This window comes from Antechinus flavipes, chromosome 3 (genome assembly GCF_016432865.1).
Source record: "Antechinus flavipes isolate AdamAnt ecotype Samford, QLD, Australia chromosome 3, AdamAnt_v2, whole genome shotgun sequence".
In the NCBI taxonomy this organism is placed as follows: domain Eukaryota; kingdom Metazoa; phylum Chordata; class Mammalia; order Dasyuromorphia; family Dasyuridae; genus Antechinus; species Antechinus flavipes.
Window position 1 is genome coordinate 255,531,941 of NC_067400.1, and position 26,783 is coordinate 255,558,723.

The window sequence follows — 26,783 nt, forward strand, 5'->3', positions numbered from 1 at the left end:
TTAATTTGAAACTGAGGAAACTTCAACATGATCTATTTTATCAAGTTGATGAAACTTGAAAATGGATAATGAACAAAAGAGACAGACACAGACAATCACCATTTCTTAACAAAGCCAAAAAAAATTTTTTTTTTTTACAAAGCCAAAAATAAATCAATAAATCCCTGGAGGGAAACCAGTTTATAATAAGCTTAGCAAGAAATCCAGCTAGATCAGATTTATTGATAGAAAGACAAGTAGCTGAAATATTTTAAAGATTGGTAAAACTCTCTATGACACTGCTACATGAATGACAGCTTGAGAATAAAGACAGAAAGAGCAGCTAGACTAGACCAAGTACTTACAGTGCAGGCATATGCTTAGGAAAAAAGCAATATGAAGGCATGTAGAAATAAAATCTGAGATTATCTAAAAGAAGGGAGAATAGAAAATACCTGGGAAAAATTATGGACTTTATCAGTATCAAAAATGTAAGTAACTAGTCACTTATATGACTATACAGAATCTTTTTTTAAATAGCCTATCCCTTTACTCAAAGTTTCTAATGTATTGTTGGTGGAGTTGTGAATTGATCCAACCATTCTGGAGAGCAATTTGGAACTATGCCCAAAGAGCCATCAAACAGTGCATACCCAGCAGTGCCATTAAAAGGGAGAAAAGGACCTACATGTGCAAAAATGTTTGTAGCAATTCTTTTTGTGATGGCAAAGAACTGGAAAATGATCAGATTCTCAATTAGAGAATGGCTGAAAAAGTTATGGTATATGAAAGTAATGGAATTATTATTCTATAAAAAAATGATGAATTTAGAATTTAGCTAATTTTAGAAAAATCTGGAAAGATTGATATGAACTGATGCTAAGTGAAGTAAGGAGAGCCAAAAAAAAAAAAAATACCACTGTACATAACAACAACTATGATAGAATTTTTTTTTCCCAGCAATTCAGTGATTCAAGGAAATCCCAATAAACTTTGGATGAAAAACACAATCTGCACCCAAATAGAGTTCTATGGAGACTGAATGTGGATCAATGCACACTATTTTTACTTTTTTTTCTTTCTCATGTTTTTTTTTCTTTTGTTCTGTTTTTCTCTCCCCTCCTGACTCATATGAAATAAGTTTTTAAAAATTAATATATATCTATGACCTAAAAAAAATAATATTTTAAAAAATTATATAAAACTTCAATCAGGGTGGTATACTGGGCCAGATTCTAAGAAAGTCAGTTAAAGTGAATACGGATGATTCCCTTTAGGATCTTTTATAATCCAAAAATAAAAACACTAATTGTTTGTATCTTCAACAATCTTGAAATTTTGAAGATCTTGGACTGACAATGAATAAAAGGTAGGTTTAAATATAGCTTGAGAGCATGAGCACTACTTGAGTGGGGGAAAAAAAGTGTCATTGGATTCTGAGTTGTTGAGAAACAACATAAATATACACTTATGGAAGAGGACATTGGCTGGGGAAATCCCAAAATGAGAAGTGCCTACAGAAAACAGAGGGATGGACCAAAGACAAACATCAGTCTGTTTTGCAGTTTTTGGAGTCTTGACCCTAGATCAAAAGCACCTAAAAAAAGTAATTTGTTTTCCTTTTATCTTGTAAAACCCACAAAAGACAAAGTTCATTTTCATGACAGGGAATAGGCTGTAATCCCAGGATCAGTGAGGTGGTTCAGGTTGAAGGTACTAGGAATTAGAAATATTTTCCTTTGAAACTAAAACAGTTTTATTTTCCAAAGAAAATAATGTGCTCATTTGGATGAATTCCCTGACATCTTACATGTTACTTTTTGATCCTACAAATTCCTGAAATCCAGTATCCAAGTACTCTTTCTCAACAAATACTCTATTCCATTAGATAAGAAAACTGCTCTAATTTTGTTAAAGCCATGAAAACTCAATAAATAATGCCAATTGTGAAAACCTTAAAAACACACAAACCCCAAACACTATTTTTATCCAGTCTGCCAAGTGGCATTTAAGTGCCACTGAAATGTGTGTTATTAAAATACCTTCATCCTTGCATACAATGCTCAGTGTAAAGTTAAAAAAACAACTGCCAGTAAATTACACATGATAAACAGTTAAAATAGTGCAGGAAATTGAATGGTTGCCTTTGATAAAGTGTTGAAACACTGCTCTTGATAATGCTTTACTGAGACTGGTCTAGGTAAAATTCTCCTTTAATACACTAGAAGAAACTTGCATGGCACACAGATATAATTTTCAATTACACTAATTGTTAAAAAGACATATTCCCAAAGGAATATAAACCTTTGAATCCAGCAGCGTATCTATTGGACCCATATCCCAAAGAGCTCACAAAAGAGGAAAAAGGATCTACATGTGCAAAAATGTTTGTAGTAATTCTTTCTGTGATGGCAAGGAATTAGAAATTGAGTGTATACCCATCAACTAGGGAATCACTAAATAAATTATGGCATATAAAGGCAATAGAATATTAGTGTTCTATAAGAAATGATGAGCAGACTGATTTCAGAAAATCCTGGAAAGATTTACATGAACTGACGCTGAATGAAGTAAGCAGAACCAGGAGAAATGAGGAATTGCATAACAGCTACCAATCAAAAATCTCAAAGATAAGTGCCCTTAAAGGCCCAAGTGACTCAATCTTCCTGGAATCATAGGCAAACTCCTCCACAGCTCCTTTGTTCTCTAACCTCAAGTAAATTGAGGAAGTTTTCAAGACCATATCCCTTGATCAGTTGCTATGATCAAAAAAAAGTATTTTGATCCTTCTAAATTACCATCTTGGAATCTTCTTAAAGAAGGGAACATTTCCAACAATCATCAGAGATAGAACGAGACTTTTTCTTTACAAAAAGGAAGGCATCGGGGTAGCTAGGTGGAGCAGTAGATAGAGCACCAGCCATAAATTCAGGACCTGAGTTCAAATATGGTCTCAGACATTTAACACTTCCTACCTGTGTTACCTTGGGCAAGTCACTTAATGCCAATTACCTCAGCAAAAATAAATAAATAAATAAATAAAAATAAAAAAGAAGAAGAAGAAGGAAGGCATCTTGAAAAAGTACCATACAATCACATCATCTTAATTTGGGTACAGATTTGAAGAACTACAATAAAACTTTCTATTCTGAGACAGATGTAAGAATATTTTTTCCCTATACCCAATAGGTTATAAAACTATGCAAACCCTTTGATCCAGCAGTGATCCTGAGTCTGTATCTCAAAGAAATAATAAAAGAGGGAACAGGACCTACATAGGCTTAAATATCTGTAGCAGCTCTTTTTGTGGTGGCAAGGATTTGGAAATGGAGGGGATGCCCATCAATTGGGGAATGGCTGAATAAATGATGGTATGTGGATATAATGGAATATTATGTTCTATAAGAAATAATGAGCAGGATGATTTCAGAAAAGCCTAGAAAGACTTACATGAACTGATGCTGAGTGAAATAAGCAGAACCAAGAGATCATTGTATACACTAACAGCAAGATTATGTGATGATCAACTAAATAGACTCGATTCTTTTCAGCAATTCAGTAATCCAAGTAAATTACAATAGAGTTGGAATGAAAAATGTCCTCTGCATCCTGACAGCAAACTACAGAGACTGAATGAGGATTAAAACATACTATTTTCACCTTTTTAAAAAATATATTTTTTGCTTTTTTCTTCCTTGTGGTTTCTCTCTTTTGTTCTGATTTTTCTTCCAAACCATGACTACTATGGAAATGTTTAAAATGAGCTTACTGATGAGCAGGATGCTCTCAAGACAGGGGGTGGGGGGCCCCTTCAAAGTTCTCCATTAACTCAAGCAAAATGAAATGTATTATATACAAAGTAATAGCAATGTTCTAGGATGACCAGCTGTAAATGACTTTGTCATTTTCAGTAATACAATCATCTTATAACTACTCTGAAGGATTTATGATGAAAAATCCTACCCATACCCAAAGAAGGAACTGATTGTGTCTGAATACCCACTGAAGCAATTTGTCTTTCTCTTTTTCTTTTTTTTTTAAACTTAATTTTTCTTGAGAGTTTTTATTTTCATTAGGGTGGGAGATGTGTTTTTTCTATAAACTTTTTTCAATAAGCTTTTCCATTAAACTTGACTTTTACAGAAATGTGGTTTCTTAATTGTGGATGAGGATAAGGGAGAGAATCTAGAACTCAAAAATTTTAGGAACAAATGTAAAAAAAAATTTTGTTTTGAATGTACCTGAGGAAAATATCAAACAAATAAATAAATAAAACAAAAGTAAAATGATCTTATATGTATAAACTATATTAGATTGCTTGCTATCTTAGAGGGGGGAAATAAGAATGTAAGGGAGAAAAAAATTTAGATGTAAAAATCTTACAAAAATGAATGTTGAAAACTAATTTAACGTAACTGGAAAAATAAAATATTATTAAGAAAAAAAATGCAGACTCCCAATTTTGGGTCCTTCAACTGTGAATTACAATGTTCCATATCTCATCGTCTATTTACCTACTTCAATTGTCATCCTGCAATCCCTGTCCCTAACCTCTGTCTAAATATAGCCACTTTGTTCTAGCCATCTAATTGCAGCAGTTCTTCCTTCAATAACCATCACCCATTTTGAGCATACTTTTTTTAAAAAAATTTTCTTTTCTCAGGAGGTCTGGACATTAAAATGTGAATCTCCACTAAACTCAGTTTGCTTTTTTTGTTCATCTGTTCTTGTTTTCTTGAAGGCATTTGAGATTAAATGACATGCCTAGGGTCACACAATTCCTAAGTTATCTGAGGCTAGATTTAAACTCAGGTTCTCCTGAGTCCAGGGCCAGTGCTCTAAACACTGTTGATTTTTAAATTTAAATTTATCATAAGAGTTCTAATACTACACTATTTTCATTCCCTTCTGAATTTCCTTCTGGTTCTCTTGTTTTTGTTTTTTAACGATACATTGATACCCTTTTCATTCTTTCAGTGGGAGATAGGGGGAGGGATCATTAGCACTAATAATATTTTCTCTCATTCCAAAAAAGCCTTCCTTGTGTATATATATATACACATATATGTATATATATATACACACACACACACACACACAGAGGGAGAGAGAGAGAGACAGACAGGTACAAAGTGACAGAAAGAGACAGATGAGAAGCATGGAAGTCATATATAGGCTATGTCAGAAAATGTCTCATTCTGCACTTCTAGTCCATTATCTCTCCAATGCCTACTTCATCATCTTCTGGACTTGATTGAACATTGCATTGATTAGAATTGTTTAATTTTTCTTTTCCTTTACAGTGTTAGTTGATCAATAAGTACTTATTAAAAGCTTAGTAAGCTCTAGGCAATTTGCTAGGCTCTAGGGATACCAAAGACAAAAACTTAAGTCTACATATTGTAGCTTCCATTCCGACTGCATTTTTAAAGATAAAAGACTCAACTTTCATGTTGAGTTATATACTGTAATTGGCAACCATTTTATCAGCCATTCCTTCCCATAAGTATTAGTCCCATTGTTGATCATCACTTAATAAAATGAGGAGTTAATCTGTGTCTTTAGTTTTTCACTAAAATTATTTTTATTTTTTGATTGACTTTTCTTTTATTTTAGACCAGTTTACTATGTTTTATGTTTGGGCTTTCAGTGTTAATTTGGGGCTTTTAGAGAGCTTTCTGGAAGACAAGGATGAAGTAGCTATTTTGCTCAAGATTAGAGAGCTGGAAAGAGAACTTCAGAATAAGTAGGATAGGCTAAGAAAAACCTGCTTATCGGAGGCAGCTGTTTTGACAAAATTGCCAGTAGTTTTTTTGGCTCTATCTATATTCTTCATCATAGCAAGTTCACCACACAGTCACCTTTCAAATGAATCAAAAGGCCCCTGTTTATGCCCCATTTCAGAATGTTCACTGATTCTGAAAATTTAAGTTCTCTCTCACCAAAAGGAGTGCGAAAGAGAAAGATTGTGCATAAATCCATTGTCCTTTGATTGGATCGCATTCTCACTTCACCCACTTTAAAATTAAATTTGAAATGTAGTTTGGACAGACATGGTATTTTCTTCACTGCCAAGATCCACACAATAGACCTTTTTTCAACAAAGTTCTGAAAATGCTTAGAAATTCAAGAGTAGTGACTCACAATCCTTTGCAAAGAATGCACACCCATCCTACCATGATCCTGCACTTTAAATCCTTTTGAAACAATACAATATTTTCTCTGTGTTTGGCCAGAGGGGGAAAATATTTTAATTATACCTGTCAACTAAATGAAAGATGGAAAAAGGAAGAAGAAAAGGTTTAAGGGCCAGTGACTGCTTACACTGTATCTTGTATGCTGGGCAATGACTGGGCATAAATTTAAGTCAAGATGTAGGGAGACATGCAAGATGACTATTTCAATTGGAGTCAGTCTGATGTTCTTTTTACTCAAACTAGAATGGTAAAGACTCCAATTCCCAAGACTGCCTAAGCTTAACATGTGCTAAAATGTGTATGTGTTTTAGGAAAGGGTAAAGAGAGGAAGGAAGGTGGGGAAAACTGATTATTATAAATGCATGTGTTTGGGGAAATTCTCATTGAAATTACTTTTTTAAATTAATGATCAAAGTTAAATCATACCATGTATTTCTCCTGTCACCCCAATAAGGTTACAGCACATACTTGTATATGTTAAAAACTAGGTAGGACTTTTGGTTAAGACAGAAATATAAATGATCATAATTTTTCACATTAAAAACCCCAATAAATATCTGAAAATGATCCTATTTAGACCAAAGATAAAGAAATTTCTAAAAAACAGAAACAAGTTCTTCCACTTAGTCTAAACTAGCAGAAAAACATACCCAGAAGGCAATATTGGCTGATACAGGGACCAGGTAAGCCAAGTTGACCTCAGACAAACAAGAAGTGTCAGCAGAAATGGAAAAGTAGGGGAACCATCTCAAACGTTAATATTCAGACTTGATAATGGCAGCAAGGAGAGGAAAGGAGCAAGCACAAAATACCTTATATGACTTCATGAATTTAAACACCAGTACTCTTAAGAGGAGCATGGAAATAACTGGATACCTGAAGTTAGACACTAGCTCTGATCTGTAAAAACAGACCCATCCCCAAAAGTTCACTGCACAGGACTCAGCCATGCACTGCATTAGAACAGTAGAATCCCATCTCTTCTTAGGAGATAAGGACAACCCAGTGCTTGGATGCAGCACCAAAAAGGCTAAACTTAGTATGCTCTCAATACTCCACTAATCACTGTCAGGATAACAGCAAGAAAAAAAGTTCCGACTCCTAACAGAGAAAAAAGAGACCAGCTAAGGTCTAATCCCACCATGGATCATCAGGAGACTGCACAAAAGCCAAGGATTGAGGCAGATGGGACCGAATATCAGCTATTCCATCCATGTTGGCAGCAGCATATAGACAACAGAGAGGACAGAATCAAACAAGACCATCCTAATTCATAAAAGGGTACTGAAAGGGAGCAGACCAAATATGAAACTGTAATTAAAAGAGTGATATTGGAAATATGCATAAATTTTCTGAAATATCAAATATTATAAAAATACTTTAGAACAGCAGAAGTTCAACAAGTGATTCAAGAAGAAAATATCCATAGCAATTATAAGCAACTACTTTTCCTTTTTCAAAAAAAAACAGTAACAACCATGAGGACTATTAGACTGATTAGAAGTGAAAAGGGAGATTAAAAATGAAATTCATGGGAAGCCCTCCATGAACTCAAGTAAAATGAAATGTACAGTATACAAATTAATACCAGTGTTCTGGGATGACCAACTGTGAATGACTTTGCTATTGTCAGTAGCATTATCATCCATGACTACTCTGAAGGACTTCAGATGAAAAATCCTATCCATACCCTGAGAAAAAACTAATTGTGTCTGAATACAGATTGAAGCATTCTCTCTCTCTCTTTCTTTTTTTAAAATAATAGCGTTTTATTTTCAAAATATATGCAAAGATAGTTTTCAACATTTACCCTTATAAAACCTTCTGTTCCAAACTTTGCTCCCCTCCCTTCACCCCACTCCTTCCCCTAGACAGCAAGTAATCCAATATATGTTGTTAAACATATGTAATTCTTCCACACAAATTTCCACATTTATTATGCAGGACACACACAAAAAAAATCAGATCAAAAAGGAGAAAAGAAAGAAAAAGCAAGCAAACACAAAAGGTGAAAATACTATGTTGTGGTTGACATTCAGTTTCCAAAGCTCTCTTTTTGGGTGCAGATGGCTCTCTCCATCACAAGTCTATTGGATCACCTCATTGTTGAAAAGAGTAATATCCATCAGAGTTTTTCATCACATAATGTTGTTATTGTGTACAATGTTCTCTTGGTTATACTCAATTCACTTAGCATCACTTCATGTAAATTTCTCCAGGCCTTTCTGAAAACATCCTGTTGATCATTTCTGACAGAACAATAATATTCCGTAACATTCATATACCATGACTTATTCAGCCATTCTCCAGCTGATGGGCATCCACTCAGTTTCCAGTTTCTTGCCACAACAAAAAGGCTGCTACATTTTTGCAAATGTGGGTCCCTTTCCTCTCTGTATTCTCTTTGAGATAAAGATCCAGTTGTCTTTCTTTTTAACTTGATTTTTCTTGAAGGTTTTTATTTTCATTAGGTTGGGAGATCTATGTTTTCTTTCACAGTTTGACTTTTATGGAGATGTTTTGCATAATTTCACATGTGGTTTCTTAATTGTGGATGGGGAAAAGGAAGAGAACCTAGAACTCAAAAATTTTAAAAACAAATATATGTAAAAAATTGTTTTGAATGTTACTAGGGAAAATATTACATAAACTTAATTTTAAAAATCTTAAAACCACAGTTTGGAAGGAAAAAATTGAAAAAAATATAGCTTAGACAAAGGTGTCCTCTGTATCTTTCCCTTAAATAATAAACTTCTTAAAAAACAGAATAAAGCAAATATAATTCAATGGCTCCATGAGATAATAAAAGTATTGTTTAAAAATTCATTTTTTTAAAATATGAGGCATCTATTATCAAAATCAATTGATTTGGAAAATAACTTGAGTATATCTCACCATTCTGTAAAACAATTTAAAATTATACCCTCCAGAATCTCAAAACTGTGAATACATTTCTTCTAAACTAGTCTATTAGTCATGTGCTCCCAAGAAGAGATGATAGAGAGAAAAGACTTAATTGTTCAAAAATATCTACAGCATCTTTTTCTTATGCTAGCAAAGAACTGGAAATTTAAGGGGGTAGCCATCAATAGGGGAATGGCTGAATAAGTCATAGTATAGGAATAGCTTCAAATTTCTCTCTCATGGTTAGATTTCTCTTTGGCTGATTTCTTTTTGCTAGAAGTTACCTGGTGAAAGACAGTGCTGTAGGTTCCCCATAAGGCCCATGTCTGAGTCTGGGAATAAGGGCCTCCCTTATTTGTTCTTTTAATCTAGGGAAGGAAGTTGGAGACTACAACCCCTTGAGTTTCAAAAGGTTGGGAGAAACAAGCCATTTAGGAATCCAGGCATCTAGGAATTGAATTTATATCAGATTTTTCAGTCAGCCCAGCATTGATGTTCAGAATACACTGAACAAAGATCATCATCCTGCCACTATACTGTACTTGGATATAAACTTGAAAGGACCAATACTGTTTTAGGTCTAAGCTCATTCTCTCTAAAGATCAAGAAGATAGTGTGTCCCCAAGATTTTGGGAGAGAATTATGTGTATTTTTGTTTTTGTTATATGTTTGAAGTAAATATCCTCTTTTTAAAAACTTATTGATGTTAATTCATTGAATGAAACTGCAATGCTACTTACTCACTAGCAGTAGGAGAAACTCATTGGATAAGGGCTCAAATTTATAGGCTAAAAAAAAAAAAAAGATAATCCAACCCACTTAAGGATAACCCTAAAATCCTAAGGAGAAGACATAGTAGCATGACTCTGGGACAGTGAGTCCAGAGGGCACTTATTTCACAAAGAGGGTTTTGTGGGAGAGAGGGTGGCTAAACTAGAAAGTGGGGAAGGAAAGCTAGTGATAGCATTGGAAAAAAAAAAAAGGAAACAGTATAAATAAAACCTTTTTTTAAAGCATGGAAGAGAACAGAGAGAAGTTCAGAGGGAGCTGTAGATAAGCAGGGGACTTTGGAACAATTGTGTTGAATTTATTATATACTTTTTTTTAAAGCTGTAAATGATAGAGGTTTGTGCTTTTGTTATACAATCCTCTTTTTCTTTTTATATATATGGAAATGTTCTTAAAAACATGTCTTAGGGACAGGGAAGGAGAGGAAGGGAAGGAGAAAATTTGGTACTCAAAATTTTTAAATGAATGTTAAACTTATCTTTGCATGTAAGAGAAAAAATATTATTAAAAATCCCAGGAGAGATTCTAACAATAATCATAACTTTCTGGAAGTTCTATAATTCTTAAGTTATCTTTACTTAAATACAACCAAAGAGAATGGAATCTACCTTTTGAGCTCCAGTTGCAAACTTTAACTATGAAATGCTATGGATGCCAAGGTACTTTCCAGATCTTTTGGACTCAAAAGGTCATAGACTCCATTTTCTTCACCTATCACGAGTGAGATGAAGAGTCACCAAATTCCTCAATAATGCTAAAGCAAAGAAGTATCTGAAACCTTTTTAATTTCTCCACAACCCAAGTGTCTTCTTCATCCTATAGTTAGCTGACCAGAATCATTATAGAATATCTATGCTTGTTCCACTGTCTTTCCAAGGTATCAATCAGTCCATGTCATCATAACTCTCCTAGAAGCAAAATCTTCAACATCTCTATATGGATGGTGGGAGTAGAAACAACAGTATTAGAGACACTCTGTGCATGTGTACCAGTCTCCCATTACACAGTAATCCAACCTTGCCACTAATTTTGGAAAGGTCAAATCAATGTATTGTTTTATGGTTCCACCATCTTCCCTGTAACTGCTCTAGCTAAATGATCTTTCTAGAGCTATCACCTCCTGTGTGTTTTGCCTCCTTCATTAGAATATATTTTCCTTAAGAACAGGAACTGTCTCTTTTTTCATTTATATTTCCAGTGCTTAGCATAATGCCTGACATGCAACTGGAATGCAAAAAGGAATGAATGTTATTTGCAAAGGGACAGAGGCTGGGAAACCTTTATTGCTATTCACAGAGAAAAAAGGAGAAATGATGTCAAGGAAAACAGCAGAAATTGCCCTATATGCAGTTGAAGACTGTAACAGACAGTGGGATGGATGTGCACTATGATCAAAGGCCCAGAACTTCTCAAGGCTCAAACTTACATAGTTTTTAGACAAAGAGCTGATGTGGAACGAATATGAGACAATTCAATCACTAATGGACCAAGGCAGTGCTACTGGGAAGAAGGACTTCTCTGAATTGCCAAATAACAGATGACAAATGAAGGGGCAGGGAGCCAGAAAACTTAACTGAGTCACACAATAAAAGTGGCTAGAGGGATAGGGGAAGCCAGTCTCTGAGCCTAAGATGGAGTCCTATTATACATATAAATTGGAAGCTGGGATCAAACTATTCAAACTGGGTTTCACCAGCTCACAATAATAAGCACTTAATAAATGCTTTTTCTTCATTTATTCATTGTAAGTGCTCAATAAATATTTATGAATTAATTTAAATTATTATTTAAAACCAACTGGGAAGGAGAAGCTAAGTGACACAGTAGATAGAGTACTGAGCCTAGAGTTAGGAATCTAGCCACAGATACTGATGAGTTGTGTGATCCTGTGCAAGTCACTTAATTCCAAATGACTCAACCCCTACCCCCATCCCCTCCCAAAAAAAAAACCAACCTAACTGGTTGGTAACTAACCATATTATTAAAATAGCTTCATACTGGGCTTTTTTTCAATAAAAGTGTCATCTTCAATGGGGGACTCACAAAATTTTAGTTGGATAATGAATTCCCATGATGACTTCCTTTGAAATGCACAGGAAGTTAAATAATGTCAATTTTGACATAGAACTTTATATATGTTATCTTATTTAAGTCGCATAACAATGCTGTGAGATAGGTACTAACAACATGTTAACAGAGGGGATTTGATGTGAAATAGCCCAGGCAATAAAATTCAAGACAGCGGCAATGAGGAAGATTTAGGATTTATTTGGTACCCAGCTCGGGACCAAATGGTCAAAATTCCGTGCTTTACCAACTAAAGACAGTCTTATAAACGTTTCTTTTGTTCAGCTTGTTGCATTGGAATCTGTGATTAGCATTTTACAACAGGAGGGTGGGAGCAAGTATTAGATCAATCTTGAGCACCGCCTGAGCACCACCCACCTGGAACAGATAACCTTAAGGGCATTGTTGACCCGATCTTTTGAAATACAAAAGAGATCCCCAATCTAACTAAGCAAACTTTCTTCTGCTGGCCCGAGGCGGAAAGAAGGGATTTGTCCATTTCAGATGATGCCCATAAATACTGGAAGTAAGATTCAAGCTATTCTTCCTGTCTTGAGGTCCAGCACTACCCTATCCCATGCTGCCTCACTCCTTACATGTAACAGATACTTAATATGTATTAGTTTCCTTCTATTGAAAGAAGACAGATATTTAAATCTTTCAGCTTTGGAGAACTAGAGTACAATTCAAACAAAATGTGTCCCTTGCATCCAGACACCAAACTGAAAGATCCCTTTTGAAACCAATGTTGTATGTTAAATTATGAGAGAGAGAAGGAAGGAAGACAGGAGGAAAAGAGAAAGGAAAGAAGGATGGAAGAAAAGAAGGATGGAAGAAAAGAAGGAAGGAAGGAAGGAAGGAAGAAAGGAAGAAAGGAGCTTGGTCTCAAAATAATCATATTAAGAACTGGTAATTCTGTAAATTCCCTCTGGTCCTTCTCTTAGACTGTCTACCAGTGCTGATTTCTACCTTAATTTAACAATTACATTATTAATTTAATAATAATCCCATTTAATAATAATGATACTAGCACACTCTCTCAATACATACTATATCTATATATGTACTATACTACAGATATATATGTATGTATACACATACATATATGTATATAGTATGTACACACACACACACATGCTGTACTCTATGAAAATTATAATATCCCCAGGGATCATTAAATTCTTAAGGAATCTCTAGTTAATTTCTCCCCTGACATTTTATTTTATTTTATTTTTTAAGTTTCACAGGGCAGCATAAAGAAAAATTTTCATGCCTCAGAGAGGCAGATTTAAATTATTGGAACTTCTCAACAATTAGAATTGATTGGGCAGTTTCAGGAATTAGTGGATTACTAGTATTGGAAGTCTTCAAGCAATAAACAACTTGTTGGTATATGGTAACAAGATTTCTTGGGTAAGTATAGAAGTATGTGTATATGTGTATGTATATGTATAGAAATATATATTAAATAATTAAGTATGTGTGTGTGCATATATGTATACGTGTGTGTGTGTGTGTGTGTGTGTGTATCTTAAGAAAACCTTTGAGGTCCCTTCCAACTCTGAGATTTTGTGATTCATTGTAAACCATCTAAACTCCTGGATTTGGCCTGTTATAATAAGGAGCTGTGTGAACTTTAATTAGTAAATTTAATAGGGCTGTCTTGAGCATTGTTACAGTATCAGGGACAATAAGTTTGCAATTAACCTTTCCCCCCCTCCCCACCTCTTCCCTCCCCTACACACACACAATGTTTTGATTTAATTATTTAGGATTTTACTTTCAGGTGCAACACCTTTATATATCTATTTGTCCACCCCTTCCCCCCACCTCACCTCCACCTTCTCTGAATTCTAATCTGTTTTAAAGAATAATCCCACCCTTATTGTCACTTACTGTCTGAGACCTGGCTTTCCCACACATCAAATACAAGACAGAATTAAAATTCAGAACTCAATCCTATGGGTTTGAAATGTGTATTTGCAAACTGTTTAATTCAGTGTTTGCTTAAAATGTGCCATGAATACAAATGATCTAATTTAGGGTTTGGGGTAGCAGGGGGCAAGAAATATAAGAATGATCTCCAAGATAAGTCTTTAATTCCAATGAGTATAATAGAATGTAATCCCATTTCAAATCTTTCAGCATTCCTTTAATGAGTACAAATAAGTTCCTTTTCCCCTGCAATGTGAGGTGAATAATCTGGGTAAAATAACCCTTTTTGTCTGAAAGGGTCCATGCTATCCATATTTGTGACAGCTTTTGGGTAGTATTCAGAGGCAGAGGGAAGTTGCCTTTTCTGCCAAGTTTTCCCTTTTTTCTCTCTTGACTGGGAAGATTTTTCACTCTTTTCAGTAGCGCCTACTTCCAAAATTCTCAGGCTCTAGCATTATGAACAGAAAGAAGAGAGATGCATTCTACATCAGAATCTTGTTCATTGTAATTCACATTGATTAGGAACAAGAGATTTATCAAAGCCAATTGTTTATTTGTTTGGGTTTTTTTTTTCTATATTAAAAGAGAGAGACAGAGAGGGAGGGAGGGAGAGAGAGAAATGCCAAAAAGCCAATTTGTTTCATTTCAAATCTGACTTGGAATGTGTGTCTACTATTAGCTCCTCTTGATCATTAAGACATTTACTTAAAAAAAAAAAAAAAAAAGAAAAGAAAATATTTTAAAACGTTATTCTTTCATTCCTTTAAAATTCAATTTTAATTTTTCATGTTTTCATTGCTATTTTTAATTTTTAAAAATGAAAAAAAAAACAGAACCCTTCTAACAAATATGCAAAGCTGAACAAAGTTCCATATTGACTATTGTAATGGGCTGGGGCTTGAGTTGATGCACTGAGGTCCCAAGCACATGAGGCTAAATAGTAATTGGACCATACTCTATTAATATATAAGCTTGGAGAAAGAATGGCCCCCGCCCACTCTTTGTGCAAATCCTGATGTGTTGTATAGGAAATGACGATTCTGGTGGGTGGAGGCAGCGGAGTGAAAAAGGAAGGGGAGGAGAGCTCAGCCCCCACTTGCTCTGCTAGCTGGCTTCCTGTCGCAGCTGCCTATATTGCTATCGCAATCCTTCTTGCCTATATTGCTATCGCAATCTTTTTTCACCTCTTAACTTGAATAAAGACTGAAGATTTTTCCCTTAACCTGAGTTCCTGACTCCGGCTGATTTTAAATACGCAATCATTACAGACTATATACAAAAATGTATGTTTTTGTATATTAGGTGGCGCAGTGGATAGAGCACCTGGCCTGGAGAAAGATCTGAGTTCAAATCCACCCTCAGACACATACTGAGTCTCTAAACTCTTCTGCTATATGCACTCTTGAAACTTAATGGAAAGACAATTTAGCAGCACTCCTTAGTCATACTCAAAGGTCCTGACACATGAAGGCCATGTCAGAGGACAAAGTAGTTTTGGAATAGGATGGTGATATGGCTCCCTAGGAGCCACTAGACCAAACAAGGAGAACCTCAGCACACTAGTAGACCAAATTAATCACATATATCTTCTCATTTCCCCCTTGCACTTATGTTAATCAGTAACTTCAATCTTAGCACTTTTTCCTTTGATAATCTTCATCTTGAGATCTGAAGTTAAAGCAGTTTCATCCATGCTGGACACTTGATAAAATATCCAATTGGGCCAACATTGGATAAAAACTGTTCAGCCGGCAAAGTCTATCTTTAATCCACTTCCGAGCACTCACTACTTTCTATACCCAGGAAAGAGACATCTACTTACTATTTACTTATCTTGATGTTCTCTAATGTGAGTCTTATCCAAGAGATATAGATATCTCATTATAAAGATATTTTATATAAATATATTTTATTCATATTATACAAATTCATAAATAAATTACATAAATATATTTAGCACAAGGTAGGTAGAAAGGGGTACAGACAAAATACTCTAAGAATTTAAGAAGGAGAAAACACCAAAAAGGGAAAGAGACCCTAAGGAAAACTATCCACAAGAACTGGTACCTGAATTTAGCCTTCACAGAAGATAAGAATTCTGAAAAGAAGAGGAGGGAATGTTTGGTAGTCATGGTCTATAGCAATGCATGGACAAGAGAGAATAGTAGGTTCCAAAAACAATAAGTAGTTTGGAATTATGCTCCCAAAGACACTTAAGTGTCCATAGCTTGTGACCCAGAAATACCATTACTTAACCCATGCTCCAAAAAGATTAAAGAAAAGAGGGGAGGGGGAAGCCAGGTGGAAAAATATTTGTGGCAGCTATTTTTATAGAGGCAAAGAACTCTTCATCAATTGGAAAATGGTGAATATACTAGAATTCTATTGTGCCGTAAGAAATAACAAAAGATACAACTTCATAGAAACCTGGGAAGACTTGTATGAACTGATGAAGATTGAAGTGAGGAGGATCAACAGAGCAATTTATACAAAAACAATATCACGAAGACAAACAACTTTGAAAAACTTAACTCTGATCAGTGGGATGACCAAGCATCATTCTAGAGAACTGAATCATGCTACCTATTTTGTGAAGGAAATGGTAGATTCAAGACACTGAATGAGACACTGATTAAAATCAATGTGGAAATTTATTTTGCTTGACTATACATGGTTGTTATTAAGATTTTGGTTTTTTTTTTTTCCTTTTCTCTTTTTTTCCAATGAGGGTTGAGTGAAAAAGAGAATAAGAAAAAAATTATTATTAATTTTTAAAATTTTTCAAAATGCTATTTCAAAAAAATAGTAATTCATGTTGGCTAGAAAGTAAAGCATGTGAAAGAGAGTCATATGAATTAAGACTGGAAAGATAGGCTGAAGCCAGAAAATTTTGTATTATTTCCGGAAGGAACAAGGAACAACATGTTCAAAACCATTGCAGGTTTTTGAACATGGGAATGTGGTTTTAGGAAGATTATTTTGGAAGTTATGTAAAGGATTAGAAACGTTCAGATTGGAAGAAGAGATAGATTTAGGGTAGAAGATCTAACCTATGGATAAATCACTTTGGCAGCTGTGTGTTAGAAAAGGTTGAGGTAGAGAGACCAAATAGAAACCCATTGAAGTAGTTCATCCAAGACATGATGAGGACCTGAACCGTAGTGGTAATTGTATGAGTTTTGAGGAAAGTATATGTATATAAGAGATGTGGACATAGAAAAACTAAATTTGGTAATTGGTTAGCACATGGTTGAATGAAAGAAAGCAAGGACTCAAGAATGATACCAAAGTTGGGAGCCTGCACTCAGCAGTTACAGAGATAAGTTTTAGGGAAAAGAAGCATTCAGTTTTTGGTATGTTGAATTTGATATAATTACAATGCATGCAGTTTGAAATGTCCAATGGGAAGTTCTTGATAAGTGATTAGAGGTCAGGAGAGAGAGGAGAGCAGGATATATAGATCTGGGAATAAAGGTATTAGATTTTGGTAGTCCTTTTGCATATTAACGGATCAGAAAACAATACTGGGGACAGACTAAAGTAGTCACATGGAGAACTGTGGGGCTTTTTATCCACCTATGCATAGAGATAGGCAAATTAAAGAAAGAGAGAGTTGTAAAGTGGTGAGATTGACTCTGGCAGAAAAAATATTGTTCAGAGCAGCAAAAGGCAGCAAGGTGGAAAAGGGGATTTCTCACACCTTCCCATGCAATAATAACTCTTATAGAAGAAGCATAAAGCATTAAGATATGCTTATATGCAGCATAAGAGGGGAATTCAAGGATGTGGCCACCTGAAACCCAATCTCCTGTATCAAGAGAAATTTAGAGAGACCAACTAGAAACAGAAATCCTACTGCCTGGGAGATAGCAACCTCAGTATTAAGATTCTGAAGGATAGAAAAGGCTTTCCACTGATCACTGAGTAAGAGTTCTAGTTCTAAGTGTTTAGTCAGAGTTTTGTTTAGCCAGTATCATGGAAATTGTGACTGGCTGTCAAAGCTAAATCCAACAAAAACAATTCAACTATTCAGTGTCTCATCTAGTAAGGAGAAATTCTGGTACCTGAACTAGAATACCCTGCCTCCAGGGAAACTAACTAGAAAGTGAAAGGGGAAGATAGTCAATTAATCAATAAACATTTATTAAGTACCAACTCTTCAATAGGTTTTGAGCTAAGTACTGGGAAGAGGTGGAAGACAGGCCCTTTAATCAAGGAGTGCATAATTCAATGGAGGAGATAACAAGAAAATAGATATGTTCAAATAAGCTTTATATAGGATAAATAGGAAACAATTAAGAGAGGGAAGGCTCTAGAAGTGAGAAGTGTTGGGAAAAGCTTCCTGTGGAAAATGGGATTTTATTTGGAACTTAAAAAAGAAGTCATGGAAGCCAGTAGGGAAAGAGAAGGGAAAACATTCCACAGATGGGGAACAGCCACATAAAATACCCAGAACCTTGAGATGGACTGTCTTATTTGTGCAAAAAAAAAAAAAAGGAGACCTGAGTCACTGGATCAAAGAGTACATGATGGAAATCCCCTATTCTCTTACTGGTGCTTTTAGAAGTGATCCTAAGACTTCATTGTCTTCAATCTTAGACCAGGATCAATTTCACTAATTTAAAACTCCCAGTCTGACCAGTTTGCCCAAGTCAATGAAAGGATGCAAAAATGCATCCTGGGGCAAATCTATTATCTTTTGTCTTTGACAATACTCACTAGCACTGACTGACCCTTTCATATGCAGCCAACAAACTCAAAATTTGAGACTCTTAATTTTATCAATCAGATGACTAGGCCTAATTGATCTGTGATTCCCCAATCAGCTCCTGCTGCATTAAGTATCATTTGCTTGGGTCTGACAAATCACTACTACCATCCAAAAACTTTTATTTCAGGTAGAAGGAACCTCTCTGCAAAATGAAGTGTTCAACAATCATCCTGTCCTATGTCTATCATACCCCATAAACTAGAGCAAAGTTGAATCAGTTAATCAAGAAACTTACTATATGTCAGACACTGGACTGGGCAAGGATGATGGAAAGACAACAATGAATAGTGAAATAATATTCAAGGAACCTACATTCAAAAGAAGGAGATAAATATACCTAAGTATATTATATATATATACATATGTAAAGGTATAAATATATATTATTTCACTTCCATCTCATAACAACCCTGACAAGTACAGTCATCATCCCCATTTTACAGATGAGGAAACTAAGATAAATAAAGTGACTTGCTCAGGGTCATACTGCTAATAAGAATCTGAGACTATACTTGAATTTAAGGCTTCTTGACTCCAAACCAAGGACTTGATCCACTGTACAACTTAGTTACCTCTATGTGAAGAGGACTAATGTATTTTATAATTAGAAAGATTGGTTGGAGCTCAGATATGAAGAGTTTTAAAGCCAAAGAGAAGAAATTGTTCTCGATCCTAGAAGAAATAAGACGTCACTAATTTATTGAGTGGGGGAATGACATAGTAAGACTTCCATTTTAGAAATGTCACTTTAACAGTTATGTACTGGTGGGCTACGCTATACTGGAGAGGGAAAAGACTTGAAGTAGGGAGACTGAAAAAGCTGATACAGTAATCATCCAGGCCAGAGGTGAAAAGGCCTGAAGTGTAATGGTATCCATATGAATGGAGAGAAGGGGGCAGATAAAAGAGATGTGAATGTAGAATTGATAGGACTTGGCCACTGACTGAGGACCATCCATAACCATAATTTATCTGCCTACAGATAGAGGAGAGGGAGAACAGTGTTAAAATGTTTGTGAGGGAGGGAAAAGAGGACCTGGAAAAAATGTTCTCTTCTTTTTTTTTCCCCTTTAGCCCAAGTACAATTTTACCAACTGCTTCAAGTTCTTGTAAGGGGAGGGGACTGAGAAGAGAAACAGAAGAAAGAAAATGAGAGATAAAGAAGCATGCTCCCTCCAAAGGAGAGAGAAGAGAAACAGAAGGAAGAGAATGGGAGATAAGAAGCTTGCTGTCTCCAAAGGAGAGTAGTAATTTAAGCCATCAACTGCTTCCTTTCTTTATCTGCTTCCCTAGGGAGTCCCAAATTCAAAGTATGGAAGTGCTGTCACAATCTCAGCCTTCAGGAGTTTGAAGTTCAAAAAGCATCCTTAGGGCTTACTACTGTTTTATACTGCTAATTTTATAATGCATAAAAAGGTGGGTCTTTATTATCTTTATCTCTTATGTCAAAACTTGGACCTTCCTTTATAGTACTGATCTCTCAACAGAAAAGATTTTTGGAAATGATGTTATCTACTAGTCTTAGTGGAAAAAGTCAATGAAACGATTGGACTTCTTGAGCTCAGTTCTTAGATTAGGAATGTATTCAAAAGGACAGAATTAGTCTGGGAAGAGGAAAATGGATGAATTCCAAATACATTTGAGTATAGGATTAAAGAACAGAAGTACCAATTTTGCCTGAAATTCTCTTGAATTCCTTGGGAATACATTTTTAATGTAGCGATGAAAGTATTCCAATTAACTCTGGCAGCACTTCTATTACATATTTAGAGAAGAAGAGAGGGTGTGGGTTTTTACACAGGGTCTCAAAACAAACTCAGGGATGGTTAAAGGTACCTGCATGTAAGTCTATGTGGAGAAATTGAGGGAAATAATAACAAATTGAGGAGGGTGGGAATAGAAAGCAGGAACTTGGAATCTGATGCTAGAATCAATCAAAGCAAAAATAAGAGGGAAAAATATGCCAGCTGCTAATCATTTCAAGTCAAGAAAGAGGAGCAATGAAGAGTAAAAAACTTTAAGTAAATTTCCTTCTAATATCCTGCAATGCTAATCTCTTGCTGCTGGATTTTATGCTGCACAAAGATGGTTGTGACCTCTTGACATTTTGCTGCTGCCTTTTTATATGGTTTTTCCACCTCTGGGGGGAAAAAGATAAAGTAGAGCATCGAGTTCCCTCTGTCCTCCTCCCTTTCTGACTCATTTTTTTATGCAGTCCTTATTTAGCAAAACAAACATATAAGCACATCATGAAAGACCAAACTCTCATATACAATTATTATAGCAGGGTTCTCAGTAGGGAAGGCTGCAAGAGTTCTTTATAGCATACAGCTTTCTTACTGCATAAAACCTGCCAAGCTTATAAATAAAAGCAAACTAGAGGGCCTGCCCTGAAGAATGACTGGAGCTTTGAAGTTCAGGCAGGATTTGGAGCTCTTCAGTCAGAATAAAATAAAACCTTTCCCCCAAACACTCAAATCCTTATCCTAGGTTTTCCTTATTATCACATCTCTGTAATGATGCTGGTGTCATTAAAAGTGATGATCATCATAGATACTAGGATAGGCCAGAACAGAAAAATCTCAGGAGGTTTAATCTTATTCTTTGAGGTTGTTTTTTTTTTGTTTGTTTGTTTTATTTTGTTTTGTTTTTAAGAATTTTCCTCTTCTGCTATATTTTCTGGATGTTTTACAAGAACTGTTTAAAAATTTAAATCTACTTATATGGTTTAAGGAATCAGTTTCCCCATCTTCTCCTAAAAGGGTCACAAAAAATCTTTTCACTTATCTGCAGATTTCTGGATTGCCCCAATGTGTTGAGAAAGAAATATGAACAAATAATAACAAGGCCTAACAGTATTACCACTCAGCATGGGTTTCTGCTTCAAGTTAGTCACAGAACAGTCTACCCTGAACATTTCACACCAAAAATTGGGATATTATGGGAAAGGAAAATCACATGATTTAGATAAATGAGTCAGCTCAAATTTCTTTGCAAGATATAGAGCCATAATCAACTGATATGGCAGAAGGGGGAAGGGTGTAGAAGGAAGACCCTGATGCTGGCCCATAGAGAGCTACTTTTAGAAATGCTAGACATTTCCCCATGGGAAAATGAGGGGGAACAGGGAAAGGGCTTCATCTGGTATTGCTTGGGGAGCAAATCAAGGGGGCATCACCTACAGCTTCCTGCTGTGACAAATTATTATTTTAAAATGTTATACCTGCGACTGTTATCTCAGTCCATACCTATTCTTTGCACTGTATCTAGCATTCTAGAATGCCATTTTAGCAAATGCCTTTGTTTTGAGTTAATGGTGGCTATGGCCTGACACTGGCTAATTTTATTATTCAAGGTAAACTTAGCAGTTTAGGAGCAGCTAGGTGCTACACAGGATAGAGTACCAGGTCAGGAGTCTGGAAGATTATGAATTCAAATCCAACCTCAGACACATACTAATTCTGTTACCCTAGGCAAGTCACTTAACCCAGTTTTCCTCTATCTCTCATTTGTAAAATGAATTGTAGATGGAAATAGCAAACTACCCCAGTATCTTTACCAAGGAAATCCTAAATGAGTTACAAAGAGTTGGACAACACTGAAAAATGATACAATAATGACAATGAGAAACTCAGTGAAGGGGGATCATGGACTATATAGTTCAAAGAGGATGGACCAACAGACTAACATTAAATCTAAAATAGGAACAGTCATCCTGCTATCAATCAACATATATTTATATCTACTATGTGCTAAGTACTATATACTAAGTTCTAGATATAGGAGAAGATAAAAGACAGTACTATTCTTAAGGAGTTTATAATTTAATATGGGAGAGACATGAAATGAAAAAAAAAAAAAACTACTATGAATCTGTGAGTCTATAGTTGGAGGGAGAGGGTACTCCTGTATTCTTCACCCCTTTTGAATGTTGTCTTTGTGTCTGTATCTGTCTGGGAAGTATCTGTCTCTGCTCCTTACTTGATTCTCCAAACTGTCCCTTAATTGGATGCAGTGTTTCCTAGTGGATAAATAGCTCTGCTGAAAGAGATAGGATGGGTAAAAGAGAAAAATTCCACCTTCCAACCTTCTGGTAGAAGCACTGGGTTCATAACTCCACAAAAAGTGTTTTCAAACTGTCCCCAGGTCTGGCAAGGCTTAGTTTTATAACTAATAAGACCATAACAAATCTTTTCCTAATTAATGGTCAAACTCCCCTTCCATTTCATTCAGAGAACATTTCCACAAATTGTAAAGGGATAAACAGGGCATATAGTGCCCTTGAACTTTATTGGCATTTTTGTTATGTGCCCCTTACTTTCTGTGATTATCTCAACTAGCTGAGAAAGAAGGAGAAACAAAATACTTCTTCCCAACACACTTCTTTGGGTCAAACTAATGATTCTTGCTAAATACTCTCCACTTCACTGCTGAAGGACTGAATGTGCTATAAAAATCCAAATGTAAAAAAGTATTTAAATTGTTTAATCTTTAAAAATCATTATTTCAAATTCTGTACCCCTAAATTTTGGCTACCTTTATCAAAGTTCCAGCCATGGCATCAAATATAGCTCTTACAGAACATAATCTCTACTTTTTTTATTTTCAGTTTTCTTCAATAAAATTTTTTTTGTTAGTGAATTTGACAATCATTACTGTTCAGAACTTTACTGCTGAGGTATATAAGTCTCCTATAAATATATTTTTATTTGCTATTAATTTGATGATGTAGAAGAAAACAATCTTCAACTGTAATCCAGTATCTAAAACATATGTTCAGTTTCAATGATGTCAACACAGTGGGTTTATGAGTTATGTCACCTAATTTTTTTTAGACTAAGTGCTTACCATAGATCAAACCAGCAGCAGATACAGAACTTTTCTTGCAACTAAGAGGTTTTTTTAAAGTCAATAATTCTTGAAGGAGTACAGTACATTTTCCCAAGACATTTAGTGAAGCTATCTTGCCTTTTTGTTTGATTTTGAGGGCCATGGTTTTCTTGCCAAATAGGCATATCTTGGCTTGCTTTGCCAGGGTTACTGCCACGTGGGAACATTAAGTTGGTATTAAATATTCAAAGCAAAGAACCACTGACCTAAGTTCTCTCATTTAACAATGACATATTCTCTATAAGTAAATAAGATACCTAAGTCTTGACTTTCAGTACACAAGAAATGTTTTTCAGCAAGTCTCTGAAATGCATTATATCCCATTGCAACCAGACCTTGCTGCTAGGGATATCAACCATGCATGCCTGTTATAAAGCCTTATTTACCATAGCTTTAACTCAGTGGCTAAGTTAGGAGTCCCAGGAACTAAGAGACCCAAAAGTAAGGTAAGTGGGCACAAGCCTGAGACATTCATACTATGTGTTCTCTGCAAGCATAACATTGATAAAAATGTTGTTTTCTACAACCAACCTTTGGAATCCTTTTCTTTCGACAAACATACTGCACCTGCATACAAGAACTGCTCTGACAGTACAATGAAGACTTGACCAGAATCCCCCTAATCCATTAAATGTTTAATCACTCAGTTTAAAGGGATAGGGAAAGATCTAGAGTTGTTGCTCCTTAGTTATAAAATTATTTCCAAGCTTTTTTCTTCCCTCTTCTATATACAAAGATCACATCGTGGATCGATGTTTTGATAGATACCTGACTCCCCTACCCCCACTCTCCTTGACTTTCCCAGTAATGAACTGTAATCGTGAACTTCGTAAAATGGGTTTGTCTCTCCCGCCGTTTGCTTCGCTCTCAGTCCAATCTCTAGTTCAGACTATCAATCCTCTACGGCAAGTGAGTACGTACAAGTACTGGGTGGGAGAACCGGTAAAACCCAGGATCTTTATTAACAAAGGCAAATTTTCTAGATCAGAATTTGTGTATTTAATTGCGTAACAGCAAGAATCACCAAATTGACTTTATGGTTGCCCAGCTCAGAGCTGAGGAAGGACACGTCGCCAGAGGTCTAGAAATTTCTTATTCCTTAACCTCACCTTTTTAAGGGAATTCTACCTCTGCTTTCTGATAGCCTCCTAAAGTAAGGGCTAAGAACAAGAGGAGGTATCAGTCTTGAAAATCTTCAGTCCAACCACCCAGAAACCCATCCAGCCATACCCATTCTGGCGGTGGCCACCACCACTGCTGCCACCACCGCTGTCTCTCCTGGCCCACCTGTGGCTCTCGGAGGGGAGGCAGGTGAACAGAGAATGACGGAGGGCGCCTCTTACCGGAGAAGTCAGTGAGGGCTGCGATCTCTTTGGTGCACACCAAGAAGGTACAGTAGAAGAGGCGAAATAGTAGCACAGGCTCTACCTGTCTCCGGAGGCTGGGATGCTGCGTTAGCTGCCCCCGATCCCGCTGAAACATGGTGCGGGGCTACAGGAGAATAGGGACCGGGGCGCTGGGAGGGAGGGCGCGCCCGGACGGGGGGTAGGTGGGTAGAAGACAGAGTCACATGGCGGAGATGGGTCAGATGCCAGCTGCTCTCCTCCCACTACTCTCCCTTGCTTGCTCCTCGCCGGGGGGTAGGGAACTCTCTTCTCTCTTTAAATCCTGGCTAAGGTCTCATCCGAAAAGAGGAGAAAGAACCCCAGGGCGGAGCGAAGAGCCTAGGGAAAGATCCACGTAGTTTCCCCCAGAGGAAATTCCAGCTATTTGCTGCCGCGGTAGAGGAAACTAAGGGCGTGGGGGGGGTAGGGGGGGATAGGAAGGTAGAGAAGAAGAAGACGAGTTTGAAGAGGCAAGGGGAAGAGGAAACGAAGAAAAGGAGAGGGAGGGAAAAAGAGAAAAAGAAAAAAGAAAATAACTCTTTTACTGTACGAACGTTGAGAAACCAGCTTTTCCCCAAGCCGCCAGAAGAGGCAAACTCCTAGCAAGCTGCCCCAGCTCTGGGTGGGCTGGGCAGCTTGAGCGCCTATAGTACCCTGGGTACCCCAGCTGGGGTGTCTCCGCCCCTAGAACATTCGGCTTGTTCCCCATCCCCCTTCCCTTTGGAAGCATCGGAAAACTGGCCATACATTTGCCCTCCTTCACTTCCCTAGAGAAATGCGCCTTCTCTTTTTCCAGGGCATGGGCAGCCGTGACGCACTTATCTGCAAGTCCGCCGGACCCACGTAAATCGAAGTAAATTGAAGACCGGGGATTCAGAAGCATGCTTGCCAATCCTTAAGTGCTGGAGATGGGGAACTGTTAAGGTTCCTATGCTTTGAACGGTCCCAAAACTAAACGCAGGGACTTGACGCATTGTTCGAGGGAGAGGTTCTATTTGCTAAAAAGCAGCGGACACTGTTTATGTTATGTTTCCTCAGAGAAAGGACTCGTAATAATGCTAAAAGAGCTTTTAAAAGACTCTAGTTTTAAATGGACCATTTCATAAACGTTGTCAAATAACTTGTTCATTCTATGTGTCTACATACACAAACACACCTGTGCATTAGCCATAGTATCAGTAAATTCAATCTATAGAAACGGCAGTATCTTACCGTCCGGTAATTTGCAGATGCAAATGGAGGGGAGAGGGGTGTTTTTTGGCTCCGATCATCTAGACTCCAGCCTTTTGGTACACAACTAGCTGTATTGTATATGTATAGGCCGGTGAGAAGGGAATTGAGACACTTCGTTTTCTGTGAGAAAAGCCGCCAAGTTTGTTAAGGTGCTTAGTGAAGCAGTCCCAAGGCTGCTGCTGCTGCTGCTAAAGCTTTTTTTCTTTTTAAACTGCTTCACCAAGTTCCCAGTAATGAAAACTTGGCTAAAATGAAAAGGGAGGGGGCTTGGGAGTCATGTCCAACCTCAGGAGGGAGGAGTGTGTGGCTGGAGATGAGTTTATTGCAATCTCACCAATTCAAGTAACTGGCAGGTCAGAGGGAACAGAGGTGGGGAGGAATAGGGGGGAGGAAAGGAAAGAGTTTCAAAACTCATTGAGGCCTTGTTTTCCAGACCAGTAGTCCCCTGTTGTTTTCTCTGTTTATGCTGGTGTGCAGCCCAGAAGAAATGGAGGGTTCAGTCACATACACCATATTGTTAGTGGTTATTTCTTGTTGAAATTGTAATTCCCATATTTTTGACTACATTCCTCCTCCTATCCAACCCACCCCCAACACACTCCAATTGAGGAGAGCAGATGAAATGAAAAGACA

At 36.6% G+C, this 26,783-nt stretch overlaps 1 protein-coding gene across 1 annotated transcript in view; it reads right to left on the reverse strand.

Annotated features, from left to right (window-relative positions):
• The window catches only part of EVA1C (eva-1 homolog C), an 82,582-nt gene extending 56,897 nt beyond the window's left edge, over positions 1 to 25,685 (reverse strand). The window contains 1 exon segment of the mRNA XM_051984970.1: positions 24,876 to 25,685. Coding sequence (XP_051840930.1) covers positions 24,876 to 25,014 — 139 coding nt within the window. The 5' untranslated portion in view covers positions 25,015 to 25,685.
• Positions 25,686 to 26,783: the final 1,098 nt, after the last annotated feature.